Raw genomic sequence first — 11,962 nt, forward strand, 5'->3', positions numbered from 1 at the left:
GCAGGAGAGACCATGCTGATCGTCGTGGCGGCTGGTGGGGGGGCCAGCAGCACGCTTAGAGGAGGGCCGTGGAGGTGTATGCTGGCATTTATTGAGCACTTGCTGTATGCCAGTTCTGCACAAGGTGCTTTGCCTAGGTTTCTCATCTGACCCAGATGACTGTAAGAGGAGGGTGTGGTGGTGCAGCTGTACTCACAGTAGAGATGAAGCCACCCTGGGGAGCAGATGCTGGCTTTCTTCCAGCTCCAGCGTGGGCGATTGCTTCATGCCCTGGTGCCTGTTTCCTGACTTCAGGACATTGCTTTGTGGACCGTGGGGTCCAGCACGTGGCAAGCGCTGTGTCAGTGGTTTGCTAATGTCAGCAGGGACGAGGAGTCGGGGGTGCCTGCTGGCACCTCTGTGTTTGAAGGTGCAGAGCCAGGCTCCCGTACCAGCTCTGCCTGACATACCACCTCTCCTCCTCGTGGGTCTTCCCGCTCCTGCGTCCTGCTCTGTGAATGTCGAGAGCAGCGGGCTTAAGGAGGCATTGCCAGCCCTGCCTGTCAGCCTTCGCGCATTTCCGTGATGCGCCCCTGGGCATTTCCCTGCCTCCCAGGTTGATGCCCTTCAGGGTCGAGGAGCAGCCTGTGTCGGAAGGATGTCCACCCCACCTTGACCTGAGGAGTGACCACACCTGGGCAGAGAGAATCCAGTGGGTGAGCCCTTCCTTGTGACAGTGGCAGCACTGGAGTCTTCTTGCTGAACTGCTGATAAAGAGATGCACTGTTTAACCACCATCCCGGCCTCTGGTGTGAGTGCTTTGCCATCGTTCATTCATTGGACCCTGAGCACCTCACGGGCTTGCCTCTGGGGACACAGGCTCTCAGCCTTGTGGGGAGACAGCTGACAGGCCCCTACCATTGTGTGAAGCAGGCTGTGCTGGGGCTCCTGGGGTGTTAGGGGCAGGGCTGTGCTGGGGCAGGAGGACTTCCTGGGGGAGGTGTGGCGTGTCTGTTTCACTCAATTATTTTATGTTCATTTACTCCTCCTCTAGAGCACTTCCTTTCCTTATGTAGACCCATGTTTCTGACCTACATCCTTTTCCCTCCTGAAGAACTGTTAATATTTCTTGCAAGGCAGGTCTGCTGGCAACAGTTTCCTTTGTCTGAGAAAGTATTTCCATTTCATTCTGAAGGACAGCTTTGAAGAGTACAGAAGTCTAGGGTTTTTTGTCTTTTTTTCCCCCCCAACACTTTGAATATTTTGCTCCACTCTCTTCTTGCTGGCATGGTTTCTGAAGGGAAGTTGGATGTATTTTTATCCTGCTCCTCTCTGGGTAAGGTCCCCCCACCCCAGCTATCAAGGTTTTTTTGTGTGTGTTTGATTTTCTGCAGTTTGAATATATGTTCAGGTGTAGATGTTTTGGTGTTTATCCTGCTTGGTGTTCTGAGCTTCCTGGATTTGTTGTTTGGGGTCTGTCATTAATTTTGGAAAATTCTCAACTATTATTACCTCAAATATTTTTTCTGTTCTTTTTGTTTCTTTCCTGGTGTTCCCATTACTCAAATGTTACACCTTTTGTAATTGTCCCCCAGTTCTTACATATTCTCTTCCACTTCTTTTCATTCTTTTTTTTTTCTCTTTGCTTTTCCATTTGGAAAATTCCTACTGACATTTCTTAAACCTCACTGACTCTTTCCTTGCCCATGTCTAGTCTGCAGATGAGCCCGTCAAAGGCATTCTTCGTTTCTATTTCAGTGTCTCTTATTTCTGCATGTCCTTCTGATTCTTTCTTGGGGTTCCCGTCTCTCTACTTAGGTTACTCATGTGTTCTTGCATGGTGTCCACCTTTTCCACTAGAGCCCTTAGCCTGTTTGTCAAGGTTGTTTTCAATTCCCAGTCTGGTAATGCCAACCTCTCTGCCGTGTCCGAGTCTGGTTCTGATGCTTGCTGTGTCTCTTCAGAATGTATGTTTCACCTTTCATCATACCTTGTAGTTTTTTGCTGAAAGCCAGGTAAGATGAATGAGATAGAGGAACTGAGGTAGGCAGGCCTTCAGTGTGAGGTTTTATACTTATCTGGTTAGGGGTCAGGCTGTGTTTACTCCTTCCAGCAGCTGTGGTGTCAGAGGCTAAAATTTCCTTTCATGTCCTTGCTTTTTGTCTTTGGGTTTCCCTAGAGATTCCTCCTTAAATAGGGCCTGAAGCTTGCAGTTCTTTGAGGTGTAATCCCCTCTTACTTTACAGGAGCCCTGTTGATGTGGCGAGGTGTGAGGGGCAGGGAGGGGAGCATCCTGTAATCCTCTAACTTGGTCTTGGTCTCAGTTAACCTGTGCCCCTGGCCTGTGACCTTCACATGTGTTTCTCAGCTCTTCCCCCACTCCTACCTCAGGAGGGACGGGAAAGCAGGAGGGGGCTACAGTTGAATATTTTCCTTCCCTCGGCCAGGTAGGCTCTGGCAAAATAGTTTTCCTTGAGAGCAGGCCTTTGTTAAGGAAAACAGAATGCTAAGACATATTTCAAAATGGCTACTTCCCCCTCCTCTTGCTGGGAAATGGGGGTGGGGGAGGTTTCTCTGATCTTTCACTGTGAGAACCTGGTGGGGCTCCTTAGGTCCTTCCTAGGACTGGCCTCCTGGACTCGTTAACTCCCAAGCCTGTCCACACTGAGTTACCAGTACTCCATCAGCTATAGTTTAAGCCTGGCTCCCTGGCCCTGGTTCCTGGAGGTTCTGCTCTGGTACATTGTGAGTCTCTGTATCCACCTGTCTGTCTCTCCTGGTTTCAGGTCAGCGGTTTACCCCGTGACCTTAGTTCTCTGATGGATCTGGGAAGAGTTGTTGCTCTTCGGTTTATTCAGCTTTTTTTCTTATTGCGAGGATGGGTGAGGACTTCCAAGCTCTTCACACACAGACCAGAGACTGGAGATATCGTTCTCACATTTATTGAGTGTCTAGTAGAATAACACCAGTGTTTGGTGACCTCTTACCACGTACCAGGGACTGTAAGCGCTTAACCCAAGCAGCCCTTTGGTGTAGATACTTCTGTTATTAGCGAGGAGGCCACGTAAGACCAAGAGGTGGTTACCTTGACCAGAGTCACTTTGTGATTGAGGAGTGATGGAGCCCAGCCTGGCCTTCTGGCTCCAGGCCTCCTTTCTCAGCCACTTTGTGTGTGGGCCCTGGGCTGGGCTGGGCTGGGCTGGGCTGGGGAACATGCGGTAAACAAAACCCCCGTCCCTGTCCTGGTGGAACTTTTGGTTTGACAGGGGAGACGAGTTTTAGACTACATTAGTCACAATTTTCACAACTACCATAAAGGAGAAGTACTATATATAATGGGAACTTGCCCTGATCAGAGAAGAGAACTGAATCATCACCTCATTTTGCAGATGAAGAACTGGAAGTTCAGAGAGGTTCAGTGGCTTTCCTGATGCCACGCAGCCATTAGATGCATGGCCAGGATTGGAATGCAGGCTGTCTCAGGCCATACCTCTGTGCAGTACGCTGGGGTGAGGGGTCGTTTTGGTGGACAGTAGTGGTGGTGGTGGTGACCTTGGGCAGCCCGACACGGGGGAGGGGAGGGAGTGGAGGTAGGACGGGTCCTTAGCCGCCTGCCCCGCTATACCTGGAGGTCCGGAATGCCTGCACTTGCTTCCCATCGCTGTCCCCTCCCAGCTTCCCTCTGCCTGGTCGTGTAGCAGGGAGGGGAGCGAGAAGAGCGGCAGTAGGACTGGCCAGGCAGGGGCTCCAGGACAGGAGGAAAAGCAGCAAGGCTGCTCTGGCTGGACAGGAGCGGAGGAGAGGGGCACAGGGGAGGGAGCTGAGAGGGGCCCGGGCCAGGCCACACGGGTGGGAAGCAGAGGTGGGAAGCGCAGGAGTGTTACCTGTGGAGCCGGGCTGCGGTGCAGGATGGGGGCGGGGGGCCCAGGAGGGGTCCCCAGGGAGCGAGGGGATGGGCTTGAGACAGGACGGAGGTGAGCTGGTGATGGTGGCACCTGCAGAGCGGGGAAGGAGGCACGTGGGGACAGCTGGCGACAGGGGTGCACTGCCCAGGAAGGGGTCTCGTGGGGTGGGCTCAGCTTGGTGGCTGCCCAGGAAGGGGTCTTGTGGGGTGGGCTCAGCTTGGGGCCTGAGGTGGCCTTGCAGGTGATGTCCAGCAGGTGGATGGACAGACAGGGCCGGGCTGGAGGGGTGGCCCCTGAGAGTGCCCGGGGCAGGACCAGGCTGACCTCTGCGGGCAGGGCTGCAGTCCAGACCTCGGCGGGAGGATGGAGGCAGGGAAGAGGTCCACGGGCCACTCTCTGCAGTCCCAGAAGCTCTGCCCTCCCGACCTCTCCTCACGCTCCTGGGGAGGCGCCAAGAGACGCTCAGCTGGCCAGGCCTCTCAGCCTCAGGCTCCTGGGTCACAGTTCAGTGAAGGGACAACACCTGCTCCACAGTCCAAACTGAGCGCCAGTTTTGCCGGAAACCACCAGATGGTGCCATTTCCATGCAAAAACAGGTTTCCTGAAGGTGAAGCCTGTGTGCGCCGCAGGGTTTAGATTTTATCGCCACGTGGGACGCGTGAGCAGGTGGGAGGCCTTTGAGCATCTTAGTTTAATGGTGACTACAGTTCACGTCCACATCCGTGAACTATGGTAGGGCCACAACTCAAATGAAGCGTCCTGAGCGTTTACATGCAGCCACGAGCGGCTTCCCAGGCGAACATTCTGTCGCGTCCTCAGGGGCTCAGGGTGGTGGAAGGATGACAGGCACAGACATAATGCAGGGTTGTGTGAGCATAGACGGGAGAGCAGAGGAGGAAGTGGTCTCTGCTTGAGAGAAAGTGTGGACTTCCCTGCGAGGGGACATTTAGCAGAGGCTTCTCCAGGCTCTGGCAACGAGGAGGGGTCTTCTAGGCAGGGGACACCCCTACGGGAAGGTGTGGAGGACAGTTAGGGACGCGGGCCTGGCCCTGAATGTTTGGAAGGCAGGGTGTGGTGGAGATCATGGCAGGAGAGGAGGCGGGTACCCTACAGTTGTGTGCCAGAGAACCCCGTGGAACCTGCCAGGGTACCCGAGGAAAGGAGCCGACGTGCGTGCTGGCCGGGGACGGGCGGCGTGCGCTTGGCTTCAGCTTCAGGCACCTGGAGGAGCAGGGGCGCTGTAGCCCCCGGGAAGGAAGGGAGACCGCAGTTCTGGGCCCGGCCGGAGGTGACAGTAAGGAGACGGCCACCCTCACGCTCAAGCGCCTGGAGTGTGGGGAGCGAGGGACCCGCGTTGGTATTGTAGCCGCGGCTCCTCCAGACCCTGGGTGGAAATGAAATCATTAAGTGGCTCAGATGGAGTTTTGTTCTTTGCGTGATTAACCCCAGGAGGGGAGTTTGGGAACAAATATGCCTCCTCTACCTGTATTACAGGGGGACTGAGCCACGGTAAATTAAAAGAAAATCACTGGCAAATTTGGGACCAGTCAGCTGTGACCAAGCCATTTGTGTAGTTAAATGAAGCTGCAAGAGCTAATAAAGGCTTTATGGGTCATGGATCCTTCTGTGTTTTCAGACCCACGCACGGGCGAGTCAGGTTGGCCCCTCGGGTGGGTGAGGTTTGCCAGCTCCGCGGGCTCTGGAGGCCTGCCTTGGGGACCAGCTGGACCCGGGGACGCCCCACGCCCTGGGAGGGGCCTTCTCTGGGCCCGTGTGCCGACTGAGGAAAGGTACTTCCTCTGGCCTTGAGCTCCCTTGGGGTCTGGGGAGAGAGGCGCCCAGCTTGGCCTGCTCCAGGCGGGAGGGTGGTGTGGTGTCCTGTGTCCAGCAGAGGGTGCTGTTGCCCTGGTGTTGCCAGCTGCCGGTCCCTCGATGGTGCCTCTGGCCACACTGTCCACCACGTAGGGCTCACCGGCTCCCAGCACCTCCGTTAGCGCCCGCACTCAGCTCTTCCGCCCACTCAGGGCCCCTTGTTTGGGGAGCAGGCAGAGGACCTCAGGCCTTAGTTTTACGGGGGAGGAGGCCCCTTGCTCTGTTTGGCCGCAGGCAGAGGCAGGAGGAGGGCGGTCACCTTCCTAGCCCACAAAGCCCATCCCTGCCTGCACGCCACTCAGGGCTTCCAGGACCCCCTTCACGAGGGAGGGATGGGGGCTACGCAGGGCATAGCAGCCAAAGGAAGGAGCGTCACTGCGAACAGTGCTGGGGCTTTGGAGTCCCTTTTCAGGGCCTAAGTCCTGTGTCCGCTTTGTGCGAAGCTGGTGGGCGTCAGAATCCCACCACAGTGCCAGGGCACTTGTTAACGATGGAGATCGCTGAGCGCCACCCGACTCGTTTTACTGGGTGGCCTGGGGAGGGAGCCCAGGAGCCTGCATTTTTATGAGGCCCATGCAGGTTGTTCTGAGACAGCTGTCCTCGGGCCCTTTGTTGGCAGAAGAGAACCTGGGGACTCCTGGGTCAGCCTGGGAGGGAACGTGCTGCTCTCGTTGCTGCCTCCTCTACCCGGTCTTCGGAAGCGTCTTCGGCCAATTAGCTCGTGACCACCCAGGGGCATCCTGCTCTACTTTGGTCCCAGAGTTAACAAAAGGGAGAGAAGCAGAGAGACAAGTCATGCAGAGCGTGGTTCCCGCGGGGCCCTCTTCAGCTCTAGTTCCTTCCACGCCCTCACTTTCCTGCCTGTCTCACCTTTCATCCCCCCCATCCAGGGCCCCTTAGGTTTCTAGTGCTTTCTGGGTTCTTCCTGGAGGGGGTTGTCTCTGCTTCCTGCAGGGGAGACGTCCAGCTGTCAGCCTGGGGTGTGTGCGTTTCTCTACGTGGGTCTCCTGCCATCAGGACCAGTGAGGCCTTGGGAAGCAAAGGGCGCGCCCAGGTGCTTTCCTTGGGGCTGGCACTGTTTTGGCTGCCTTTTACGGGGCCATTGCCAGCTCTCGGGGGGGGGGGGGCAACAGCATTAAGGGTGTCCCTGCCCTGCCTTTGCTGGCTGTGTGGCCATGGCTGAGCCCTTTAGCTCCTCCAGCCGTGGGCTGTCCCCTCTGTCAGGTGCGAGTGTCCCTCTCAGGGTGGCGGTATCAGAGGTGGCAGAGCCAGCGCACAGTTTGTGCTGTCTGCCCTCCTGCCCCTCCCTGCCCTCCGCTGCTCCAGAGTGCAGGAGTCCTCGGGCAAATCAGCCCGGGTGTCTACACCCGCTTCCCCGCACTGCTCTGGGGATGGGACTGTCGAACCGATGGTGGTCGCATTGTTAGAGCGGGGAAAGCAATTGTGATTTGATCGGTACTTTCTCCCCGTCTCTGCGCCTGGCCAGGACCCTGGGGTCCAGCTGGTCTTGGGTTTTGGCTCTGAGGCCTGTTCTTTATTCTGTGCTGGGTCCAGTCGCCTGGCCTTGGGAGCCACGTAGGAGTCCCTCAACAAGATGCATTGAGGGACTCGAAGGCTGGGCTGACTGTGGCCTTGGGCTCATGGGTAAAATGGGAGTCAAAGTAACCCTGAGCAGGGCCAGAGCAAGGCACGTGCAGCTTCTGACGGCGTCCTGCACGCTGCTGAGATCCCAGTGATGTGGTTACAATCAGTGCAGCACAGAGACAGTGGTAGCTTCCCCTTGCCTCCAGCTCTCAGGGGTCTTTTTCATCAGAAAAGCTGTGTTTCCATCTAGGCATCCACCGCCCTGGGCTTTGAAGGAGTGGGGAGAGGCCTGGGGGATGTCGTCAGTGACCAAGCATAACTTCGCGACAGGCAGAAAGGCCCGCGAGAGGGGAGGAGGAAGCTGCACTGTGGGTCGAGGCAGCCTCCCTGCCAGACCCCCAGATCTGAGACCCTCCCAGCTTCAAGCCCAGGACCCTCCAGGCTTTGCATCGGGCAGCTCGGTTTGGACGAACGTTCCTCGGTGAGCAGGTGGTGGGCAGGATTGTGTGGATGTCATCCCCGTCTTCGGTTCGTGCACTTCTTTACTTCCCAGAGTTATTGTGAGCGACGAGATGGGGCCTCCAGTTTCTCCTGATCCACGCCCCATGCCCATTAGGTCAGACCCAACCCTCCCAGACGGCGAGGGCCCTGCTTGTCCACACGCCAGTGGGCCGTCCTGCAGGCTTCATCCTCTGCTACGACTCGGTGTGGACCTTGCGTCTTCAGGCTGGAATGCCCCCCACCCCGTTCCCTGCCCTGGACATTGCACTCGCCCTTTGAGGCCCAGCTCAAGTGCCATGTCCCCTGGAAATGTCTCCGCTTTCTCCTGGCTCCTAACTTGCCAGTGGGATCGTGTTCCATATCTCGCTCGCTCTCTCTTTAGCATAATTTCTTTGCATACTGTATTTAAATTTTTTTTTTTTCATTTGTGGTCCTGTCAGACTTGCTAGATGGTAAGATTCTTTAGGGCAAGATTGATGTTTTGTTCGTCTTCGGTAGGTGCCCAGTAGGGGCTGAGCTGACGCAGTGCAGCCTAGCCGACCCCCTGGAGACGCAGACCCTGGCTGGCCCACACCCCGTCTGCGGTACTGACCCCTGCGTCTCTCCACGGTGCCCCTACCCACCACCGCCCCCGGGCGTGGAAGGTCTGACGTACAGACCGTGGGCCTCCTCCCCAAATGGAATCTGTCACGGGCGCGTGAGGCCCGAATGAACCGCAGTGGAGGAAACGTCTCCCCAAGGTCACTGGGGTGAGGGTCCCTGTAGCGATGAACAGCCTTGGGGGCCGTCCTCTGGGATTGCTGTTTCCATTTGTCACTGAACACGAAAGGCCGTGTAAGGAGCACAGGCTGACAGAACAGACGGGCATGAACAGCCCTCGCAGACTTCCTCCTCTCAGGGGCCTCTCTCGCTCTCTCTCCCTGTCACCTTCGGCATCACAGGCCCCATCAGGGTTCCTGCTCTGTAGCCAGGAGTAAGCCCTCTCCTGCTCTTCATGGACTGGGTACAGTGAAAACAGATACAGGCAAAGAGGCAGAAGAGTTCCCCTCGGTGGGGGGTCTTGCGAGTTTTGGTTACTTGGTCGTGATCCCCTGAGCACGGGCCCAGTTCCCTCCCATCCCCCACCCTCGGCCACCGCAGGTGCTGCTGGGTGTGAGCGAGTGGCTGTGTGAGCGGCCTCCTCCATCACTGCGGGACGTCTCTGACCCTAGGAGGCCTCTTTGAATCGTATTTCTTAGAATTTAAGTTTTCCTGTGGTGGAAAGAACATCAAACTTGAAGTCCCAGCTCTGTTACTTTCTAGATGTGTCTAATCAAGGGCAAGTGGCTTAATTTCTCTGAGACTCATTTAAAACATTTAAAGAATACACACACGCGCACACACACACACGAGTATTGATTTCTGCTCTGCCTGTCCCATAGGGTGGTTGGGAGGTGGTTTGAAGACTGACGCTGGGCTCTGAGCTGCTGACAACAGTGTAGGCACCTTCCCGAGGACAGGGATGGCCGCCCTGTTCACAGCTGCCTCTCCAGCAACCAGCCGGGTGCTGGGCACGGGTAGGTGTTGATGAATGAACGAACGAAGGCCTCGGAGAAGGGTCCAAGCTGGACGTGAGGCTGTGAACGTGGTGGGTGACGACAGAGAGGATGGCAGCTTGGAGTCCCTTTTTCAGGAGACGTGAGGACAGCTGGCTGGGGGACACTGTGTCTGGAGCGGACAGTGGGTGGGGTCCCGTAAGTTCCCCCAAGGCTTCAGCTGCATCCCCTTCCATCTCACTGGCCAGGAATGGCACAGGGGAATTCAGGTTCTGTGATTGTTTCAGGGCAGTGGGGCGGCTCGTCCCTGGGCCTGGCTGCATGGCTCTCCCCGCCAGGTGAGGTTCTGTTACAAGGAAGAAGAGAAGCGGTGGCGGCTGGATGGGCGGCACGTAGCGTCTGTCTCGGGACCGGGAGAAGAGAGTGTGTGTGTCTGTGGCTACGGCCGCTCTCTGCAGGGGGTGGGGGTGGCGCTGGGGCAGGAGTCTGCCCGCTTGTCCAGCTGTGGTGAAGGGGGAGCAGGGAGTGGCGGCAGGAACCCTGGCTGGTAGACAGCCGGCGGGGCTCTGGTTCCTCTCCCGCTGGAGGCTCGTTTGTGACTTTGTGCTGTTGACTTCTCGGAGTCTTTATAAACTTTCACATTTTATTTTTAAAGGATCCTTTGTTGTGCTGACTCACAGGGTTAATGCTGATGGTCACGGTAACAATCATCACAGCAGTGATAGGTAACACCTACTCAGCCTTTGCTGTAAGCGCGGTCATGTCGTTCACTTCTCTCAACAGCCGTACGCTGTTGTGCTGCCAGCGCCCACGCTTCACAGACGACGAGTCAGACACGCGGAGGTAAAGACACTGGCGCAAGATGGTAAAGATCGTACATGAGGGGCCAGGAGTGTAGCGTATACTGTGTGGCTCCCAGCCTGCTCATTTAGCCGTTAAACACCGCCTCTAAGTGGGTGAGATTATCATGAGGATGAAGCATAAGAGCAGCAGTGATGACGCCTGTTGTCTGTTGAGCGCATTTGATTTGCCAGGCACTCTTACAGGATCTGACTTAGAGTGGTGGGTAAAAGGAGGTCCTAGCTCTTACTTCTAGTGAGGGCAGTGACAGCTGTGCTTATAAGATTTTGTCGCGATCGGATGAAATGGTCGAGAAGGGCTGCGCGGAGCTGTGACGCGCGGTGCAGGTGCCCGCTGCTGCTGCAGGAGTTGGGCTCGCTGCTCGTTGCTGCACGGCTTCTCTTTCTCCAGGCCAGTGGCCAGATAAGAGTCTCAGTCTCAGAACTCGAAGAGCGCTTTTCCCATGGATTGTTTCTCTTACTGTTTATACCTTGTCCAGAGCAGTTGAAACGATTGTCCTTCCCATTTAACAGAAAAGGAAACTGAGGCTCGGAGAAGTCCGAGAGGTTAATACACAGCTACTAAGTGCTGGGGTGGGTTTTCACCCAGCACTGCCTGATTCTAGGTTCAGTTCCCAAGAAGAGGCTGCTAGGTGCTGTGGAGGTGGGCTGTGGAGAGGTGGGTGGGAGGTCAAGGGTTAGACTTAAAATTCGGTTGTATGTGCGCAGACTGGACTTACTTGGAGTGACAGCTGCTGTTACGGTCACACGCACAGTCCCTGGGAAAGAACGCAGCATCGTAGACAGCACAGATTAATACACAATAGAAATTGCTGAAAATAGTCCAAGCAGATGCTAGCTATAGCACAGAAAGCTTAGCAAAATAAGGTGAAGTCCTAACATACCAGCTGATGGCAATTCAATGCAGAAGACAAAAGAACAACCTAGTTCAGCTAAGATCTGAGAGCCTAGCTCTAACTGTGACAGTGGCCACTGAGAAAGATCTGGGTACACAGTGGGGAGGGGTGCAGGGGTGGTGCTTCCACCCACCAAGAGACTCCCGCCAGCCCCCTAAGCCAGAGGAGCCAGGCAGGAGCCACAAGTGTCTCCAGGAATCTCACCCCAAGCCCCACTGGTCTACACTCTTAAGGAGTTCCTGGTGTTCTTTGACAACTGAAGTCCCTGGGGCTTTTGCTTTGCTTCTGGAAGTGTCAGAGGGCTGGGGAATTCTGCGAGTGTCCGGCCCATGATGGGCAACCTAGCAAAGAACATTTCCACAGACGTCACTTAAGGTAGCCCTCGCCTCCAAGCAAGACTTTCCTCCACTTGAGGCAGTGTGCATCTGGCCACTCTCAGAGGTTGCAGAGAAGGGGCTTCTGCAGCCTTGATGTTTCCTGCTGACACAGAGACTCACTTATTCCTCTTGTTCATTCTTCATCTCCTGTCCTGGCTCTAGTCCTTCTCAGGAGAGCACACGGATGCTGAGTTTGCATGCCCGTGGGGAACAGAGTGAGGCCGGAGTCCGGGCAAAGAGCGGGGGGTGGGGGGGGGGTGGGGCGGGGAGGGGGCGGGGTCGAGCGCAGGGCCGCGCGCGCTCACTGCAGTGCAGGGCCACAGAGGCGGGAGCGCCCCTGGTACGCCGTTATCAGCATTACCATGCGGTATTCCCCGCCGGCTTTGTCTTTGCTTTGCATTTTATCAATACCTCCAGCGGATCCTGCTCTCCCTTTCTGTGGGTTTATTAATA

The 11,962-nt window shown here is 56.1% G+C and overlaps 1 protein-coding gene across 5 annotated transcripts in view; it reads left to right on the forward strand.

Moving 5' to 3' along the window:
- The window catches only part of SPATA19 (spermatogenesis associated 19), a 32,247-nt gene extending 22,474 nt beyond the window's left edge, over positions 1–9,773 (forward strand). For 3 of the 5 annotated variants that reach the window (XM_082475861.1, XM_082475859.1, XM_082475860.1), the window contains one exon: positions 7,591–9,773. In XM_082475861.1, the coding sequence (XP_082331987.1) occupies positions 7,591–7,825 (235 nt within the window). In that variant the 3' untranslated portion in view covers positions 7,826–9,773. Of the gene's footprint in view, positions 1–137; positions 3,794–7,590 lie in introns of those variants that run through there. The other 2 variants (XM_082475862.1, XM_082475863.1) reach the window with 2 other exon arrangements.
- The last annotated feature ends 2,189 nt before the right edge of the window (positions 9,774–11,962 follow it).

The sequence above is a fragment of the Balaenoptera physalus genome (genome assembly GCF_965194825.1).
Source record: "Balaenoptera physalus genome assembly, chromosome: 10".
Lineage (NCBI taxonomy): Eukaryota > Metazoa > Chordata > Mammalia > Artiodactyla > Balaenopteridae > Balaenoptera > Balaenoptera physalus.